Source organism: Geotrypetes seraphini, chromosome 4 (genome assembly GCF_902459505.1).
Source record: "Geotrypetes seraphini chromosome 4, aGeoSer1.1, whole genome shotgun sequence".
Lineage (NCBI taxonomy): Eukaryota > Metazoa > Chordata > Amphibia > Gymnophiona > Dermophiidae > Geotrypetes > Geotrypetes seraphini.
In genome coordinates, this window is record NC_047087.1 from 295929304 (window position 1) to 295949625 (window position 20322).

A 20322-nucleotide genomic window follows, 5' to 3' on the forward strand; every position below is an offset into this window, starting at 1 on the left:
CTGCCGCCGCCGCCGATCTCCGTTTCTCCTTTGCCGCCCACCCCCTTCTTTTCCCGCGGGCCCGAATGGCGATTCCAGCAGCGTGTTCATCAGTCTACACACGCTGCTTCGGGCCCTTCTACTGCCCTGATTTGCTCTGCCGCGTCTCTGATGATGTCATCAGGGACGTGCCAGAGTAAATCAGGGCAGTAGAAGGGCCCGAAGCAGCGTGTGGAGACTGATGCAAGCGCTGATGGAATCACCACCTTTGTAGTCTGGACCGCGGGAAGGGAAAAGGGGGGGGTAGAGGAACTGGTGGGGGGGGGGAAATGGAGGGGAAGGGAATGCTGCTTTGGACAGACAGACAGAGAGAGGAAGGGAAACACAAAGAAAATAAGAAAGACACAGGGGCAGATGCACAGGGAAATGGTGTGGGGGGAGGGAAATGGAGGGGGATGGAATGCTGCTTTGGACAGACAGAGAGAGGAAGGGAAACACAAAGAAAATAAGAAAGACACAGGGGCAGGTGCACAGGGAACTGGTGTGGGGGGAGGGAAATGGAGGGGGATGGAATGCTGCTTTGGACAGACAGACAGAGGGAGGAAGGGAGACAGAAAGGAAAGAAGAAAGACACAGGGTCAGGGAGATACACAGAAAGACAGACAGGCAAAGGGGGCCGAGACAGAGACAGACAGAAAGGACAGCGGGAGCCGCGTCAGGAGGGGTGCGGGATGCGGCAGTGGGAACTTTTCCAGTGGGTGCAACTGGGCAGCTGTCGGGAACCTCTGATCAGGGGCAGAGCAAGGTAAGAGTATCATAGGGATAAGAAGGAGGAGGGAGGATAAAAAAGGAAGGGATGCCTACTGCTGGACAGGGGGAGAAGGAAAGAGATGCTGATGGACAGGGGAGGTGAAGAAAAAGGAACGGAGGACTAATGTTGGACAGGAGGAGAAGGAAAGAGGTGCTGCTGGACAAAGGGAGAAGGGCTGCTGCTGCATAAGGAGAGCAGTGAAGGGGTGGTGGTGGACACAGTGGAGGTAAAAGGGAAAATGGACAGGGGGAGCAGGCAAGGGGTGGTGGTGGACAGCCAAGGAAAAAGAAAGGCAGAAAGAAAGAAAGCGGCTAAGGAGAGAGAGAGAAAGAAAGACAGACACACACACATATGTTCTAGCACCCGTTAATGTAACGGGCTTAAAGACTAGTATGATATAATTCTATTTGGAGCATCTATGAGAATAAAAAGTCAAATTTCATCAAATAATAATAAACTTTTATTAATAACTAATCTTTAAGCCCGTTACATTAACGGGTGCTAGAATAGATGTGTCTGTCTGTCTGTGTTTGTTTATCTCTCTCTCCTTGGCTGCTGTCTGTGTCCTTCTGTCTCCCCCAAAGCAGCCCCCTTTCCCTCTCCCTAACTGTCTCTCCATGGCCCTCTTCTGTCTTCCCCTCCAGAGCAAAGCTGTTTGCCCTAAGCATACCCCTCCCCCCAAAGCAGCCCCCTTTCCCTCTCCCTGTCTCTCCATGGCCCCTTCTGTCTTCCCCCCAGAGCAAAGCTGTCTGTTCCCAACACACCTCCCACCCAAAGCAGACCCCTTTCCCTCTCCCTATCTCTCCATGGCCCCTTCTGTCTCCCCCCAGCACACCCCTCCCACAAAGCAGCCCCCTTTCCCTCTCCCTCTGGCCCCCTGTATTGATCCCCCTGCTTACCCTCCCTCCATCCCGGCGTCTTCTGGCCTGCTCCTCTTCAAAGTAGGCCGCGATCGTGGTGGCCGGCCCCAGCGAACCTCGCAGGCCGCTCCCCAACTCGGAAGCACGCTCCCCCCAATGCGATCACGTGCGTCAGAGGGAATGTGCCACCGAGGTCAGAAAGTGGCCCGCGAGGCCCGCCAAAGCCGGCCACGATCGCAGGCTGCCCCGAAGAGGAGGATCAGCGGCAGCAGCGGTGAGCGAGGGCGGGTGGTGTGTTCGAGCTTGCTTCGGGTTGGTGAGGTGGGGGCGGGAGGAGGGGAATGGCCAGAGTGATCCCTGGCCGAGTTCTAAAATGGAACACGGCCACGGATCACACACCACAGCAGCAGGGATCACGCTTTTTTAAAAGCGCATGCACCGCTAACGTTTTATTATATAGAATGACAGGAGTTGCCATTCAGCATATCACCAGCAATTGGAAAGATTACACCAGACTTAATTACACCTTCTGGTGGAATTTGCTGTGCCATATATATAAAATAGAAAGAATAATTGCCATACAAAAAGGGAACTATAATAATTTTAAAAAGATTTGGGGGCCATTGACAGCATATTGTAATGATTAGACACCTTTTTGCACAAAAAGTATATTATAAGAATGGAAAGGGGGAGGATGTATAGTTATATTATTGGGTTTTTTCAGTATCTTTGAATATAATATATGTATAATATGCTTGAATCATATTATTGGTGGAAAGGGATGGTGGGGGAGAGATTTAAATTTATGTATTTATGATGATAATAGGAAAGATTTTCAAGTGATCTATATGAATCAATTGATATATTATTGTACACTTGTGAGATGTAAAAATGAATAAAGATTTTGAAAAAAAAAAAAAAGAAGCTCAAACATTTTATACATGATATGTGCTGTGCTTGCACCTGCAGTGTGGAAAAAAAGAAGAATCATATAGAATTATCGCTGTTACCAGAGGACACTGGCAAACCCGATGTCTTACCCAAGTCTCTAGGGCTCCCACTGCGGGAAACAGAAGAAGAGAGAAAAAAACGAGAGGCCCATAAGAAGCTGAAAGAGAAGCGGAAAAGGGGAAAGTCAGAAAGTGAAGAAAAGGTAGGTCTCCCTGTGAAATCTGATCAGCAAGAAGTTCATTTGTTTGCAAGGGGGTGGGTTTCCAGTAAAATACGGTTTGAGGAAGTGGCTAGGAGAACCCTGGTTATCCTTAACACATATCTTTCCTAGGCATAAGGGAAGGGAGGGGCTAGAGCAGAAAACCAAAAAAGATTATGAGCTAAAGAGCATAGCCTTAGGCGGAAAGGTGCTAACTAGCTGAGATGCATTTTACTAAAGCTGTTTCAACCAAATCCCCCCCCCCCAACACAGAGATGCGTGAGAATAGAGGAAAGGAGAGAGATGCTATTATATCATACTTTAGGCCCGCAGGGGTGTCCAACCTTTTGTCTTCCATGGGCCGCATTGGCCGAAAAAAAATGTTTCTCGGGCTGCGCAAACGCTGCAGCAAGACAGAGGAGGGAGCCAGCAAGACAGTAAACACCCAGGGGCAGCAGAGTAAAACAATGCATCGCCCTCGACCAGGGCCGCATAAAATACTTCACTGGGCCACAGGTTGGACACCTCTACTTTAGGGTATCCTTTTCAAGCTGTATTTTTTAACTTTTCTGTAACTTATTTTATGTATAAACAATTTTATTGATGACAGCATAGCAGCAAAAGAACAAAAGTACCACAGAAAGAAGAAACTCTGCCAGCAAATATAAACAAGTACAATCAAAAAATCCACAAAGACCAAGTCATCAAATTTTGTCCATAATAACAGAATAAACCCCCCTCCCTCCCACCCCACCCCCCCTCCCACCCCACCCCCCCTCCTTTGATACCGGGTGGTATGATGAATCCGTTTTGTATTGTGGATTAGAAACAAAACCAAAAACGGAGCAAATTCCAGCTAAACCAGAATCCAAGAATATACAATTGTGATAACAACAAGGGTATGGATGACATCATCACTAAACAACCATACAGAGCAACAATATAGCCAATAACGGATCCATGTAGAAAAATCTATAAAGGAGCCTCGCCCAGCCCCCCCCCCAATATACACCCCAACCTATGCTCATACCTATGTCCAGGAATTGATGATGCCTTATTCCACCAGATATCACTAAATAATAAAGTTTCCCTCCCCCCACCCAGAGATGTAGCAGACAGTAACAAGCACCTAGCAAAGAGATAAAGCCAGACCACAGGCCTTGATTCTGAAATTTATTTTAAATAGTTCTGGGTGTGTGAATAGAGGAATTTTATGAAATCTGTCTTAAATTCAAATACCATGGTTATTATTGGGGATTTATTCTATTTTAAATTCTTTGTTTGAGTGGGTTCTTTGGGGTTTTTTTTCTGCATGGAAGGATGTCGCTGTAAAGAAAAAGCGAAAGACGCGTGTGTCCCGAGAGGAGGAAGACAGTGGGGTTGAGGTGTTCTTTCGAGAGGAAGAGGAGGAGGATGAAGAGGATGAGAGAGAATCCAAGGTAAAAAGGTGTGAGGGTATTTGTTTTGATCATCACTCACATTGATTGCATTTTTTGCGTTCTCTACCTGGACATTCATCATTGAGGGAATTTCTTTAAAATCTCCCCACTGTTTGCTGGCCATTCTTTAGTGATTCTATAAAGCAGTGTTTCTCAAGTCGGTGCTGGAGTACCCCCTTGCCAGTCCCTGTATTAAAGTTTTTTGGAATTCAATATGGACTCAAGTAAATTGTCTATTAGAAAACCATATTGCATTATCCTATGATACTATTCTGTTTGGCATGTCTATGAGGAAAAAAAGTCAAATTTCATTGCATAATAACAAACTTTTGACAGAGGCTGCAATTCAGCATATTACTAATAATTGGAAAAATTATACCAATCTTAATTATTCATTTTGGTGGAATTCACTTTGTCATATTTTTAAAATGGAAAGAGCAATTACTTTGCAGAAAGGAAAATATGATAATTTTAGGAAGATCTGGGGGCCATTGGAAAGATATTGTAATGAGTGAACATCATTTTCCTTTGTTAGATATATGTATACATTGGGGGAGGGGGGTGGTTTTTGGGGAGAAATATTTTAACTATTTTAATAAGATCTGATTTTATTTGGAATATGTTTATTTGTAGTATTTGAGGGTGGGATGGGTTATAATTTTTATATTATTATGATCATATGAGAAAGAATTTCAAGTGTTATATGATTGTTAAGTATTGTTATAATTTTTGTACACTTGTTGTCAGATTTAAAATGAATAAAGAATTTTTTAAAAAAAAGGTTTTCAAGATATCCACGATGAATAGGCATGACATTGGTTTGCATACGTTGCTACCATTGTATACAAATCTTTTCCATGCAGGTTCATTGTGGATATCCTGAAAACCTGACTGGCAAGGGGGTACTCCAGGACCGACTTGAGAAACACTGCTCTAAAGCACCCAGATTGTCTTGCTTGGCAAGGATTAGAAGACTATTGTAAGGACTTTGTGCTGTACTCTGCCTCATTGGAAGCCAGTGAAGCTGTTTCAAGGCAGGTGAAATATGTGTCATTCTGGGTGTATTTGTAATCGGCCTTCCAGCTGAGTTCATTACTAACTACAAGGCCTTATTTGTTGCCTGGAACAAACCAAGATAAAGTGAATTGCAGTAATCCAACTTTGTCAAGATTAATCCCTGTACCACCATCCTAAAGTCATAGGATGTTAGCATCAGTTTTAAGCTGTACAAAGTACGCAATTGTGTGTATTCCCCCCCCCCCCCCCGGATAATTTTTGAAATCCGTTCACTCAGTGAAAGTGCCGAGTCTAGGCAAACACCCAAGATTGTCAGTTCCTCATAGTGCCTTGGGACTTCAGCATTGCATTTTTTATGGCATTTGCTTTGGCACATGGAGTTATTGCACTCCAGGCCTTGGTAATTGATATTTTCAGCAATAGGATGGGTTCTTCACAGTCATCCAAAGTTCTTTTCTAAAGTGATGTCAGATTACCACTTTAACCATTTAGTCATCCTACCAAAATTCATGCCTGTAATAGTGAATATAGATTGCAAATGAGTCATTTTGCTCTGCTTAAAGCAGACTACAAACCCTTAGAAAGTTCATCCAGCTTTATATTTCTTTTGATCCAAATGAGCCTGGAGCTGCTGTTGCCAAGCATGTTGCATACACTATCAAATTTTCTAGCAGACTGCTTCTCCTTTCCTTTGCCAATATCTTACTGTTGGGTAAGGGATTCCCAACATGACAATAGATATGGTCAGTCTGTTCTCTGGAATCTCTTTTGAGGTTTAGAATCCAACTCCATCCTCCCAGGGCCCATTCTTTTCATTTCCATGTTTTCTTTGTTGACAAAAACCCCTCCACAAAAACTTTAAAGAGGCCTGTAGCTGTCCTTTATTTCCCCCTTTTTGGGTTAGGGAGTCCCAGATGTGAGAATTTGTCATCCTGCTTGTCCTTGGAGAACAAATGCTACAGGTAGGCAACTTGTTTTTATTTTGCTTGTTTTCCTCTGGGTCTGTGTTTTTGAAATTCTGTTATGACCTGCATAAATATAACACTCTAGCCCAGGATTCTTCTTTATTGAATCTTCTGGGCCATGTTCAGGGAAATGTGAGCAGCAGGTCATAATGTTGCTTCTTCCAGCCTATGGTTTGTTGACCTTTACTTATACGCTTTGTTCCTTTTCAAGCCGCAGAAGAAACGAGCGCTGGATACAGCTCCAAGGCTTCAGATGACAACTGGCTTTACCTGGGATGTTAATTTAAACACTCTTAAGGTGGCCCAGCTGGAGAAGGAAGGAGAAGAAAGCTCAGACAGCGATGAAGAGCCACAGTTCAAGGTGTTGTGTTTATTCTGTTCCATTATAGTTTTACCATTTGAAATGTTTCAGTGGTTTGGCTGGACGTCTCTAGGTATGTCATAAGTACACTTCTCCCTCCATATTCGCGGGGGTTAAGGGCAGAGCCAGCCCGCGAACAATGTTTAGGGACGACTAACCCACCCATGCCTCCCTCCTAGACCTCTCTACACTTTACCTAGCAGTGAAGTGGGGCAGGGGCGATCATCCTACACTCCTACCCCGTGCAGAACCGTCAACAAAAATGGCTGCCGTGGTTTCATGAGACTACAGTGGGACTTCATGACAGCCTTTTTTGTTGACCTCTCTGCACGGGGCAGCAGTGTAGGAAGATCGCTCCTGTCCCGCTTCACCGCTAGGCCACCAGGTACAGTGCGGAGAGGTCTGGGAGGCGGGGGTGGGTCAGGGTTTAGAAACTCGTGAATAACCGAAGTTGCGAGTCATAAACCTGTGAATTTGGAGGGAGAAGTGTATACACTTCTCTCCCGATATTCAGAAGGGTTTAACTGGGCAAGAGAGGCTCTTAACTGGATGTTGATATTTAGCAACACTTAACCACAGGCTGCCTCTTCGCTATCTGGTTAGTAATGGGGCAGAACCTAGAGGAGCTGATGGCCATATTCAGACCACTAACTGGTTAAGCAAGGGACTAAAGTTAGGATAATAAACTGTCCCAACTTCAGTCACCGAGCTAACTGGGCATTGGTCTGAATATTGGCTGTGCCCAGTTTACTAGCTGGAGCGGCATCAGGTCTCTTCAGTCTCCCCCCACCCATCCCCAGCCTACCTTATATGTCATGCTGGTTCACGGGGGGTCTTGCAGGCAGAAGCAATGCCCACTCTCTCCTGCTTGTCAGCTCATAACCAAAATGACTGCTATGACCTCTAGTGGCAGTCTTGTGATACTTGCAAATGATGCATTACTCCTGCCCATAGGACCCCATGGCCTGTGAGATAGGGGAGAGAGGAGGCTCAGGGCAAATTGGTTTATTTTTTTTTGTTCTGGAGGGAGGGAAGGGGATCGAGACCGGGAGAGGTAACTGGAGGGACTGACAGGGCTTTGTGGGGTCCCAGCTAAAGATCAGCATAAGCCAGTGCACGTGCAATAAGTGCTGGATATTCAGTGCCAGCGCCCAGACATGGCCTGGCATTGAATATCTGGAGCTAATTCTGTCCACAGCAATCGGTGTTTTCAAATTAGCCTGCCTCGTTTTGAAAGCTCACGATCGGAGGTTACACCATGAGGCAGCATTATGTGAAACGCTGGCCACTGTTGGTGTTTCGACCGAGCTTTACAAATTATTACATTGGAAAAGATAAGTTTGAGTCATTTTTGGCCACCTGCTATTTATTTATATTGCACAACAGAGAGCTTATTAAGCCCCACGGGAGGTTCTCCGCCTGAAGACCTTACGCCACAGCTGTGGTGGTGGAAGGGCTTTGTCTGAGGCTTTTCCTCCCAGTGGCAGTTCACTTGACTTATGTTGTAGCCATTTATACGTTTTGCACGATCCATGTGAATATGTCTTATACACAAAATGAGCTTTGACATGCCGATGGATGAGCCTAGAGACTGTTGGGGTTTTTTGGGAAATGTTTTCACTTAAAGAGAAATTTGTCATAGAGTTGTTTAGTTACTGTTGACCCGATTGAGTAGAGAATCAGATTTGTGATGAAGTATGTTGTGGAACACAGGGTGCATAGATAGGTACTATATTTAATATAATCCAGTAAATTGGAAGTGATGCTTCTATTAAGATGTTGAATGCTTAAAGACGTAAGACTTCAGGACTTCTAAAAGTGTTCTTCCTCTCAGCGTACTCAATAGTAGAACTATCACCTTTGGCTTAGTGCTCGATTAGCTTTCTTTTAACAGATCTTATTTTTCTGTGCAAAAATCTTGCATCATAAGTTAATTGAATGTGCTAGTCTCAAATTAATGTCTTGCAGATTCTTCTCTGCATCACAAAAGCACAGCAAAATTCAGTCTGACAGCAGTCTTTGCTTAAGGGAGATGAAGGGTGCTGAGCCTTCTCTGCAGTAGCCGTGCTATGCTAGGTTTTAGCCACAGTGATTGCTCTCTTCATGTGATGAGTTAAAGTTTTGCCCTAGTTTAGAAAAGAAAATATCCAAAGTATAGTTGCCTTGGATCAACTTTAAAAAAATACTGTATTATATTCTCAAATCACTGACTTCCTGTGGCATCGTTAATAGTATAAGAATGAATGTGGTCCTGGAACTTGTCAGTATTCTCTGCCTCCATCAGATGACTGCTGTCTGGACTGGTGTAGCAGCAGTCATAGCCTGTGGTGTAGCTGCAAGTCACAGCCTGTGTTTCATAGTGGTGAGCTTGTAAATGACCAGGTGCTACGGCAAAGTATTCCAAGAGATTGTTCCATTGCTACTTGTATTTCTTCGGTAGGCTAAGTTTTTTGTTTGTGGTCTGATTTGGTACCTTATCCACCTGGGACCCCTGAGAAGGCGTGTTCACCGAAACACGGACCATGTCAGGTCCTTTGGTTTGGTTCAAGGTGGTAACATTTAACCACATTCACGATTTTGGTTTAATAAATTTAGCCTGCATCATTGTACACCTATCTGCAGTTTTCTTTGTTTTGGTAAATGACCAGGTGCTGTCAATCTGTTCATGGTTCTTCCGTTGTTGAGTTCAGGAAAGATGTAGTTCCAGGGCTAGATCTGGCAGGGTCTTCCTTGGTGAACCGCTGTATCTTCTTCCTTGGGATATCCTAGAGCAGCTGTTCTGGGCCCTAGGTTGAATGTCCTGTTGATAGCAGTAATGGAGAAGACTACTGTTCCCTTGGAAGGAGATGGCACTTCTCTAGTGGATCCAGCAACTACCAGAGGTGATAAGGTTGGATTCTGCAGCAGCCTTTGTGGCAGATACATTGCATACAGGTCAGGGCCGGGTCTGGGGCATCTGTGGCGGTGCTGAGCAGAGGACTCTGGCTAAGAAATCCATTGGTTGAATCAGTATTAAAGTTGCAACTTATTAAACTGCTGGAGGATATATAAACTTTAAAAAACATAAAAAATGGGCACACCAGATGTAAGTGAAATCAAGATATCCTAGGAGGCATTTGGGTATCAAACATCAATATGAAATTAATTTTAAATGCTTATTTTATCCCAGGACAAGCAGGCAGCATATTCTCAACATGTGGGTGACGTCACCGATGGAGCCCCCAAGCGGACGTTTTCGCAAGCCGACTTGCTCGAAGACTGGCTTGAAGACTGGTTTGCTTGCTTGAAGACTGGCTTAGAGGCAGACTTCAGAGGGTAGTGGTAAACGGTATCCTCTCTGATATGACGGAGGTGATCAGCGGAGTACTGCAGGGCTTGGTCTTGGGCCCAATCCTATTTAACATCTTCTTAAGAGACTGGGCTGGGGGGCTTCAAGGTAAAATTACATTATTCGCCGATGACGCCAAACTATGCAACATAGTAGGCAAAAGCACAATAGACAAAAGCACAGTGCCTGACAGTATGACGCAGGACCTACTCCTGCTAGAGCATTGGTCAAAGACTTGGCAACTAAATTTCAATGCCAAAAAATGCAAGGTCATGCACCTTGGCAGCAAAAATCCATGCAGGACTTACACCCTAAATGGTGAGATCCTAGCAAGGACTTTAGCAGAACGTGACTTGGGAGTGATCATTAGCGAAGACATGAAGACTGCCAATCAAGTGGAGAAAGCTTCATCCAGGGCTAGACAAATCATGGGTTGTATCCATAGAAGTTTTGTCAGCCGTAAGCCCAAGGTCATAATGCCATTGTACAGATCCATGATGAGACCTCATCTGGAATACTGTGTGCAATTATCAAAAAGATGTGCTAAGAGTTGAGTCGGTTCAGCGAATGGCCACCAGAATGGTCTCAGGATTCAAGGATCTCCCATATGAGGAATGGCTGGGTAAGTTGCAACTATACTCACTCGAGGAACGCAGAGAGAGGGGAGACGTTCAAATATGTCACGGGCCGTATCGAGGTGGAAGAAGATCTCTTTTTTCTTAAAGGACCCACGGCAACAAGAGGGCATCTGTTGGAAATCAGGGGTGGGAAATTTCATGGCGACACCAGAAAATATTTCTTCACCGAAAGGGTGGTTGATCGCTGGAATAATCTTCCACTACAGGTAATTGAGGCCAGCAGCGTGCCAGATATTAAGAAAAGATGGGATTGGCATGTGGGTTCTCTTCATAGAGGAAGTTAGGGGGTGGGTCATTAGTGTGGGCAGACTGGATGGTCCGTGGCCCTTTTCTGCCATCATTTTCTATGTTTCTATTGGTCTGCGCATGCGTGCGTGTCCCTCCCACCCAGTCTAGGGCATGAGTCTCCTCAGCGTGTCCTCAGTTCTCTGTTTTCCGTGGAGCCAGAAGCACTGCTCCCTTGCTTCGCACAATCTCGTTGTCCCTCTTGCACCGCGGCTTGTTTGGTTAGTTTCAGTTGAGTTGCTGTGCCCCGTCTTTATTTTCCTTTCTTTTTCGTTTTTTCAGTTCGTATATTTTTGACCGGGTTACCCGGTCTTACTCTGGCCGCCTGGCCTCGCCCGTTTTTTTTTTTTCTTATGTCCCGGCCTCGTTCCGGGTTTAAAAACTGTACTAAGTGCAACCGGGTTATCTCCATCACTGACCCTCATCATTGGTGTGTGGAGTGCCTGGGTGCAGAGCACCGCGCTGAGTTGTGTCCCCATTGTGCGACTTTGCAACCGCGGGCTCTTCGTAGGAGGGTGACCAAGATTATCCAGCTCTTTGGCCCCATGGATCCCGCGGGACAGGCCTCGAGCTCGGCCTCGGCACCCTCGTTGGGTGCCTCGGCCTTGAAGTCCTCGGCCTCAAAGTCCCTGTTGGCCTCGAAGGCTCCAGCCTTGGCTCCTCTTGCTACTCTGGCCTCAGACAAGTCTCCTCTTTCCTCCTCAGGTGTGCCGGCAAAGAAGCCTACCTCGGAGTCTCATGTCAGTGCTGCCTCGTCGGCGTCTTTGAGACATCACTCTAAGCGTGCCTCCTCACGTAGGGAATACTCTTCATTGAGGTCGCCCCTGAAGGAGTGCACTGCTGCACCTAAGACCCAACCACCTTTGGTCTCGGTGCCTATGTTCGAGGACATGCTTAAGGCTATACTTACCATGCAGCTTTCCTTGGTGGTGAGCCAACTGGTCCCGACTTCGACACCTCTGACCTTGGTCTCGACCCAGTCTCGGTCTGACCAGCCTGAGCGTCGCCTCATATCTTGAGGCCATGCCCACAAGACTCGCAGGGTTCCCTCGAGTGATTCTTCATCCCCCAAGTCACTTGTGACTTTTCGGGGGTCCAGGCCAGAGGCCTGTTTTACCCCCGCTACTATGTCAAGGCTTGCCCCTCCTAAAAAGCCCCGATCTTCTCTGCCCCTTCGGGGCAGGTCTCCGACCACGAAACCTTCCACGCACACACTTGTCCTCGAGTTGGACTCTAGTTTGTGTTCCCCATCGAGGCAGCTGCCAGCCTCTAAGGGGTCTTCTTCGAAACCAGTGGAGGAATTTTCCTTTGCCCTGTCTACTCCGAGGCTTCGCCAGCTGCTTCCTCGGACCCCGGGGTCTTCCCCGGTCCACCTTGCACGGGGTTGTTCCTTGACGCCCCCCAGACACTTTAGTCGAGCCTCTTCTGTCTCCCATTCGCGGGACTCAGAGGCCCCGGCTTACTATTCAAGGGAAATTTCTCCCTCTTTCTCGACTGCCCCCGGATCTCGCTCGGAGTCTCCTCAGAGGATGTGTCTTCTTGTCGAAGCTCCTCCTTTAATCGTTTCATCTCTGACATGGGTAGGGCCTTGAACACGGACCTCCAGTCTGAGTCCCGTTATACCCAGGAATACCTGGCGGAAATGGGTGTTGATCATCTGCCCCGTGAGGCGCTACGATTACCATTGCACCAGGTTCTCCGGCAAACTTTTCTCCGGAACCTGGAGACCCCATATGCGGTCACAGCCATTCCCTACAAGTTGGAGTCCCGTTACCGGATGATCCCGATTAAGGGGTTTGAAAGTTCTCAGCTTTCTCACCAATCCTTGGTGGTTGAGTCTTCCTTGAAGAAGTCTAACCCCTCGAAGGTTTACGCTGCTTTCCCTCCGGGCAGGGAGGGCCGTACAATGGACAAATTTGGTTGCCATCTTTATTAAAATTCAATGATGGCGAATTGTGTCCTCAACTATAATTTTATCTTCACGTCCTACCTCCAGTTCTGTGTGGATGCCCTCCGCTCGTTCCGGGAAGCTGTGCCAGATTCTCGGTGTCAGGAGTTTCGTCTCCTCGAGGAGACCCTCTCCCAGCTCCACCTTTATATGTTTCAGGCGACCTACAACGCCTTTGAGTTGTCATCGGGGGTCACGGCCTTTGCGATCACCATGCGTTGTCTCACTTGGCTCCGGATTGTGGATATGGATCCGAATCTACAGGATCGTCTTGCCAATTTCCCGTGTGTGGGTCATGAGCTCTTCGATATTCCATCGAAGCGGCCACCAAGCTCCTCTCGGACCACGAACGGTCCTTCGTCTCTCTGGTGAAACTTAAACCGAAGGCACCTCCGGCTCGGCAATACAAAATTCCTCTCAGGAGGTACCCACAGAAATCTACTCCTGCCTTCTCTCAGCCTCCTTCGAAGCGGCCGCAGCAATAGCAGCAACGTCAAACTAAGGCCCAGCCGCCGGCTCCAGCGAAAACTGGGCCGTCTTTTTGACAATTCCGGTCTGAGCCTTCAGGCTCCCTTCCTGCTGGAGCCTTCCCCCCTCCCCATCGGGGGTCATCTCCATCATTTCTATGCCCAGTGGGAAAGTCTTACCACCGACAGTTGGGTGCTTTCTATCATCCATACCCCTGGACCAGCCTCCAAGAGAGTTTCCTTCTGCTTGGTCTCAGCTGCCTCTCCTTCTGCAGGAAGCTAAGGCCTTCTTCGCCTTCGGGCAATCGAGGAGGTTCCCCCGGACCAGTGGAACACCGGATTTTATTCCCTGTACTTTCTGGTACCCAAGCAGACAGGGGATCTGCGTCCGATCCTGGACCTCCGTGCTCTGAACAAGTTTCTGGTCAGGGAATGGTTCAGAATGCTCACCCTTCCTACGTTGTACCCCCTCTTGGACGAGAGGGACTGGCTGTGCTCGCTGGACCTCCAAGAGGCATACACGTACATTCCGATACACCCGGCCTCTCGCCAGTATCTGAGATTCTGGGTGGGGGATCTCCATCTTCAGTATCATGTTCTTCCCTTCGGCCTGGCGGCCTCTCCAAGGGTCTTCACGAAATGTCTAGTTGTGATTGCTGCGGCCCTGCGTCTCCGCGGCCTGCAGGTGTTTCCCTACCTCGACGACTGGTTGATCAAGGCATCCTCTCACCATGAAGTGCTGCGAGCGACGAATCAAACCATCTTGCTCCTTCAGAGCCTCGGCTTCGAGGTGAACTTTCCCAAGTCTCAGCTCTGCCCGTCCCAGTCTCTGGAATTTATCGGAGCGGTCCTGGACACGACTTGTCTCCGCTCCTTCTTGCCTCGGCCTCGGCAGGAGGCCTTGTTCGCTTATGCCAGAGGGTTGCCCATCTGTCCTCGGCCCTGGCTCGGCTCATGATGGTCCTCCTAGGTCACATGGCCTCCACAGTTCACGTGACTCCTTTTGCCAGACTTCACCTCCGTATTCCTCAATGGACTCTAGCGTCCCAATGGAGCTAGGATCGGGACCCCGTCTCTCGACTCATTTCGTGACTCCTTTGTTGAGGCAGTCTCTCCGTTGGTGGATGCTCTCTTCCAATCTTTCCAGAGGTTTTCTGTTTCATGCTCCTCCTCCACAGAAGGTCCTGACGACGGACTCATCGGCCTAAGCTTTGGGGGCTCATCTGGACGGTCTGCACACTCTGGGTCTTTGGTCCAGTGTCAACCAACTTTGTCACATCAATCTGCTGGAGCTTCGAGCGATCTTCCTCGCCCTGAAAGCTTTTTGTCACCTGCTTCGTGACCGCGTGGTGCTGGTCCGAACGGACAACCAGGTCGCCATGTATTATATTAACAAACAGGGAGGAACGGAGTCCCTGTCCCTGTGCCAGGAGGCGATGCGGCTCTGGGATTGGGCCATCTGTCACAACATATTCCTTCGAGCGGTCTACATTCAGGGCCAGCACAATTGTCTGGCGGATAAGTTGAGTCGTGTTCTGCAGCCTCACAAATGATCCATCCATTCCTTGACTCTGCGTCAGGTATTTGCTCGTTGGGGGACTCCGGATGTCGATCTGTTCGCATCCCCCCGCAATCACAAGTTGCCACGCTTCTGCTCCAGGGTCTACACCCCACTGTCCCTGTCCTTGTCTACTTTGCATGCATTTCCCCTCATTTGCATGCACGGATTGGAAGCGGATCGCAGGAGATGTTAGTGAATCGGGCCAGAGGGAAATCTGGTCGCAAACCGATCGGTACACGATCGGTTTGCTTAGTGAATCTAGCCCTAAATGTGGAAGTGACTTAAGGCTATGAAAACTAAGCAGTTTATGCCTTTCCTGAGTCTGTGAGGAAACAGACTCAGGTCGCTACAAAAATAAAAGCTTTCTTGTGGTTGCACCTTTTTACAGTGGTTGTTTGTGCTGTTTTGAGTGCATGTGGGAAGTGCTCCTGGTGAGTCTGGCCTGGACTCTGCCACCTACATATAAATAATGAGGATCACAGGAAGTGAAGCACACAAAATGTGGTTGGTTTGTTTTTTAGTTTCAAAAGTCAGATCGTTTTTTTAAGGGAATGTAGTCATTCACATCTCTGAGCTGTCTCATTACCTCTCAAAAATATTTCTGTCTAAGGTCAGAATGCCACCTCCGCTGTCTCCTGGCTTAGTGATTATATCTGGATTGCTGAGCTGTTTTTTTAAGAAGCACAGAGAGAGCCACTTTTTCTGCCTTAGTAATTTTATAATATATTCTTTCTTTCTTTTTCAAATGAAAACCAGAGGAAGAAAAAGAGGCACTTGCAGAAAGCCATCCTTCCTTTAGCAGAGACTGTATATAATTTATCCTCAGTGACTTTAAGTGATGCTAGAGGCCGACTTAATTTCAGTTTCCAAACTGCCCCAAATTCCTTTTTCTACCTGGTTTTGATCTCAGCTGAAAGGTTATCTTAATTTTCGACCATGTTTTCTGTTTTGGCCAAAAATGTTACAGATGGAAGCTGAAAATTTGGGTTTTGTTAATTTGTCTCCTTCCCTCCTCCCTAAACAGGAGTTGCTCCTCATCTTGGACCCCTTCAAGTGTCTCCCACCCATAGGCTCCCCAGGCCTTTCTTACAATCCTTAGTGGTCTTGGAGTGTAGTTGGGACAGGAGCAATTCCCAGTTAACCTTGCCCGTTTCAGCTCTGCTCTAATGTTTGTCATAACTGGACCATCAGAGAATGTAGAAAGTCCTTGGGGGGGGGGGGGAGGGGGGCAGAGGCTACCCTTTGTATTCTTTGGTGGGGTTTTGTACTGTATTTGCAAGTAATGCAGTTATGATCTTGCATAATAGTTTATATGGTACATAGAATGCACCAAATAAATGCTTTTGATTAAAAAAAAAATTAGCAAGGATTTTTAAGTCTGTAAATTGAGGATGATAAGATCCTTAGGAATTCGTTTTCTGTGAAGTTTTAACGGTAGTTGTCACTTCAAGTATGGCACAAACTCAGCCACCGTAAAAGCACCGTGGCACTTAGTTTCAGTTTTCTTTAGCTACAGTCCATGTGTGTGGGGGCTATTTTGCTTAGAAGTAAAATACAGCCTCTTATTGTATAAATTATTATATTCTCGCTTCGATACTGTGGGCTTAGCTGAGGGATGCACACTGTACAAGCTCGTGACAATTTCCAGCGGCCCTCACTGTTTCACAATGAAACAACCAAACAAGAGTTTTCATTTTTGGCTTTGGCTGAAACCAGGTGATGATTTTGGGTGCAGTTTTGGTTTCAGCCAAAAGCTCTCAGACAGTTTCGGTGGCATAAGAACATAAGATTTGCAGCTGCTGGGTCAGACCAGTGGTCCCTCGTGCCCAGCAGTCCACTCATGTGGCGGCCCTTAGGTCAAAGACCAGTGCCCTATTTTGAGTCTAGCCTTACCTGCATAAGTTCTGTTCCAGCAGGAACTTATCCAACCTTTTCTTGAATCCCTGAAGGGTGCTTTCCCCTATAACAGCCTCTTAAGTGACGCATGATGCAAACTTCTTGAGAAAAGCCTTTCTTCCGTTCCAAGCATCAAATACAGTGCTATGAACACGTGCACAAGAGACCTTGGGGTGATTTGCAAAGTAATGTGACAAAGTGGTAGCTGTAGGCAAAAGGATGCTGAGCTGCATAGGGAGAGGAATCACCAGCAGAAAAAGGGATGTGTTAATACCCTTGTACAAGTGATTGGTGAGGCCCCACTTGGAGTATTGTGTTCAGTTCTGGAGACCATGTATTAGTAAGGACATAAGATTTGAAGTAGAGCAGATGAAGGTGACGATAATATCGGGATTGTTCCAAGAGACGTATGAGAAGAGACTTGAAAACCTGAATATGTATACCCTAAAGGAAAGAAAGGATAGAGGAGATATAAGACAGATTTACAAACAAATCTTTTCCAGAGACAGAGAAATGGTAAAACTAGATGATGTAATTTGAGGTTGTGGGGTGGTAGACTTAGGAGTAACGTCAGGAAATACTTTTTCACAGAGAGGGATTAGAAGGATAACCTAACTGGGTTCGATTCCCATTGCAACTCTTTATGACCCTGGACAAGTCACTTAACCCTCAAATGCCCCAGGTACAAAAACCCCCACCTTAGATTGAGAGCCAACTAGGGCCAGAGAAAGTACTTACATACTATAGAAATGATTAATAGAAGAGTGGTGAATACCTGGAATGTCCTGCTGGTGGAGGTGGTGAACAGTGACTCAATTCAGAAATACAGGGATCCCAAAATAGCTTTAAGCACATTTATGAGCCGCAGGAGTGGTGCTTGAATGGCAGCTCCAGCAGTGGGGAAGTGCTAGATGGATTTCCCTATGGTAAGACAGATCAGAATGGGCTGGCGCGGGTTTCTCTGGAAAGTTGGACTAGTGCAGGGCAGGCCTGTTTACGGTCTGAGCCTTAAAATTGGCAACGATGGAATAGCATCAAGAATTCATATTGTATGAGTGCGGGTCTTGTATGTCTCAATGGGAGAGGGTAAATTATGATATTTGGCAAATGCACCAAAGCCCATTGGGATTGTATAGGCTTTGGGGCATTTGCTGGGGAGGGGGGTGAAATCACAACTACGGCTCTGCAAAAGGAGATCTTAGTGAGGACATTTTTGTAATAATATTGGATGGTTTGTTTTTGGTTTTTTTGTAAATCTTTATTCATTTTCATTTCTTACATCAAGTGAAAATACATACTAAAATACAATTATTTCATAACACTTGAATTACATTCAAATACTCTTATAATATAAAATAAATATCCCCCCTTTTTATCAATATTCCTATTTCCAAATAAAACACATTACCCTCCCTAACCTCCTATATAGTCTATCCATGTGCTAAGATATAATATAATATGATATAAGATATTGGATGGTTTAATAATGCTTTGATAATGAATGTGACTGTTGGACAGACTGGCTGGTCTTTATCTGCCGTCATTTACTAGGTTACCAGTGGCATAGTAAGGGGGGGTGCAGTGGGGGACACGGTCCACCCCCGGTACAGTCTTCCTCAGGACGCCAGCACGCCTCCTCCTCCTCCCCTTCCCACTCCTCCCCCCGCTATGCGCATGCACACCACCCCCCTTCCCTTCCCCCATGCCTTTTTAACTTTGGCGCAAGCAGCCACCAACTTGCCGCCCGCATCGGCTTTGGCCGAGCGCCAAAGCTGACGTCACTTCTGGGACCCGCGCCTAGAAAGTGACATCAGAGCTCCAAAGCCAACGCCGGCTGCCAGTTGGTGGCTACTTGCGCCAAAGTTAAAAAGGTACAGGGAAGGCGAAAAGGGTGAACAGAATGCTAGGAATGATTAAGAAGGGGATCACAAACAGATCTGAAAAGGTTATCATGCCCATGGTACGCCCCCACCTGGAGTACTGTGTCCAACACTGGGACTGGGGGAGTTGCCGTACAACGAGCGGCTAGAGAAACTGGGCCTCTTCTCCCTTGAAAAGAGGAGACTGAGAGGGGACATGATCTAAACATTCAAGATAATGAAGGGAATAGACTTAGTAGATAAAGCCAGGTTGTTCACCCTCTCCAAGGTAGAGAGAACGAGAGGGCACTCTCTAAAGTTAAAAGGGAATAGATTCCATACAAACGTAAGGAAGTTCTTCTTCACCCAGAGAGTGGTGGAAAACTGGAACGCTCTTCCGGAGACTGTTATAGGGGAAAACATCCTCCAGGGATTCAAGACAAAGTTAGACAAGTTCCTGCTGAACCAGAACATACGCCAGGAAGAATAATCCAAATCGTAGTTACCTTATACTAAGGTCCACTTTAGGAGTCAGCACTCAAGAAAATGATTTAGGTGTCTTCATAGACAATACATGGAAATTTTCTGCCCAGTGTGCGCCTGCAGCAAAAAAAAAAAAAAGCAAACAGTATGCTAGGAATTGAATCGTAAATAAGACTGAGAATATTATAATACCTCTACATCGCTCCATGGTGTGTCCTCACCTTGAGTATTGCGTATAGGTCTGGTTGCCATATCTCAAAAAAAAAAAAGATATAGCGGAATTAGAATAAGTTCACAGAAGAGCGACCAAAATCATAAAGAGGATGGAGGTTGAGGCTCTTCAGCTTAGAAAAGAGACGGTTGAGGGGGCACTGGTCTTTGACCAAAGGGCCATTGCACGAGCAGACTACTGGGCATGATGGACCACTGGTCTGACCCAGCAGTGGCAATTCTTATGTGTGGGTGGGGAGAGGGGCGCCCCCCCGGGGTGCCACTCACCCTCACTACACCACTGTATGTTACTATTTAAATTGTCACAAAAACTGAGAATCTGTCAACGTTTTTCAAAAAAGCACAACCCGTAGACATGTATGTTATTAACATAGATTCTAAATTGATTCCAGTTGACCCAGTACATCCTGTTGTTCACACATTTGAGAAGGCAGTACTTATGTGACCTGGAAAATTTAGGAAGGAAAAACAGCAGAATGTATTAAAAAATTACTAAGGCAGAAAGAGGCTCTGTGCTTCTTTTAAAAAAAAAAAAAAAAGAAATCCAATTCAGATATAATCATTAAGCCAGGAGACAATGGAGACGGAAATATTTTGGAGAGGTAATGAGACAGCTCAGAGATGTGACTTACAACATTCCTTTAAAGAAGGATCAGACTTCAGACATACTTTGTTGATGGTTTTCTCCACCCATTTATTACACTTATCCCAGGACAAGCAGGCAGCATATTCTTAACGTATGGGTGACGTCACCGACGGAGCCCCGGTACGGACCTTTTTAACTAGAAAGTTCTAGTTGGCCGCACCGCGCATGCGCGAGTGCCTTCCCGCCCGACGGAGGAGTGCGTGGTCTCCAGTTCCTTCGTTTCCGCGGAGCGAAGAAGACGCATGTGATATTCAACGGCTGTTGAACAATCCTTTTTTGCCTTCCCGCTCGCGTTATTTTGATTTTTTCTGCTTTTTTCCTTCGGGTTTTTCTTTTCTGTCTAATTTACAAAAAAAAAAAAAAAAAAAAACTTTATTTTTTCCTTTATTTTTCAACAG

The 20322-nt window shown here is 46.4% G+C and overlaps 1 protein-coding gene across 2 annotated transcripts in view; it reads left to right on the forward strand.

Annotated features, from left to right (window-relative positions):
- Nucleotides 1–20322, forward strand: part of PDCD11 (programmed cell death 11) — a 173050-nt gene that overhangs the window by 128778 nt on the left and 23950 nt on the right. For both annotated transcript variants that reach the window (XM_033940618.1, XM_033940617.1), the window contains 3 exons: nt 2620–2803; nt 4120–4239; nt 6433–6582. In XM_033940618.1, coding sequence (XP_033796509.1) covers nt 2620–2803; nt 4120–4239; nt 6433–6582 — 454 coding nt within the window. The remainder of the gene's footprint in view (nt 1–2619; nt 2804–4119; nt 4240–6432; nt 6583–20322) is intronic.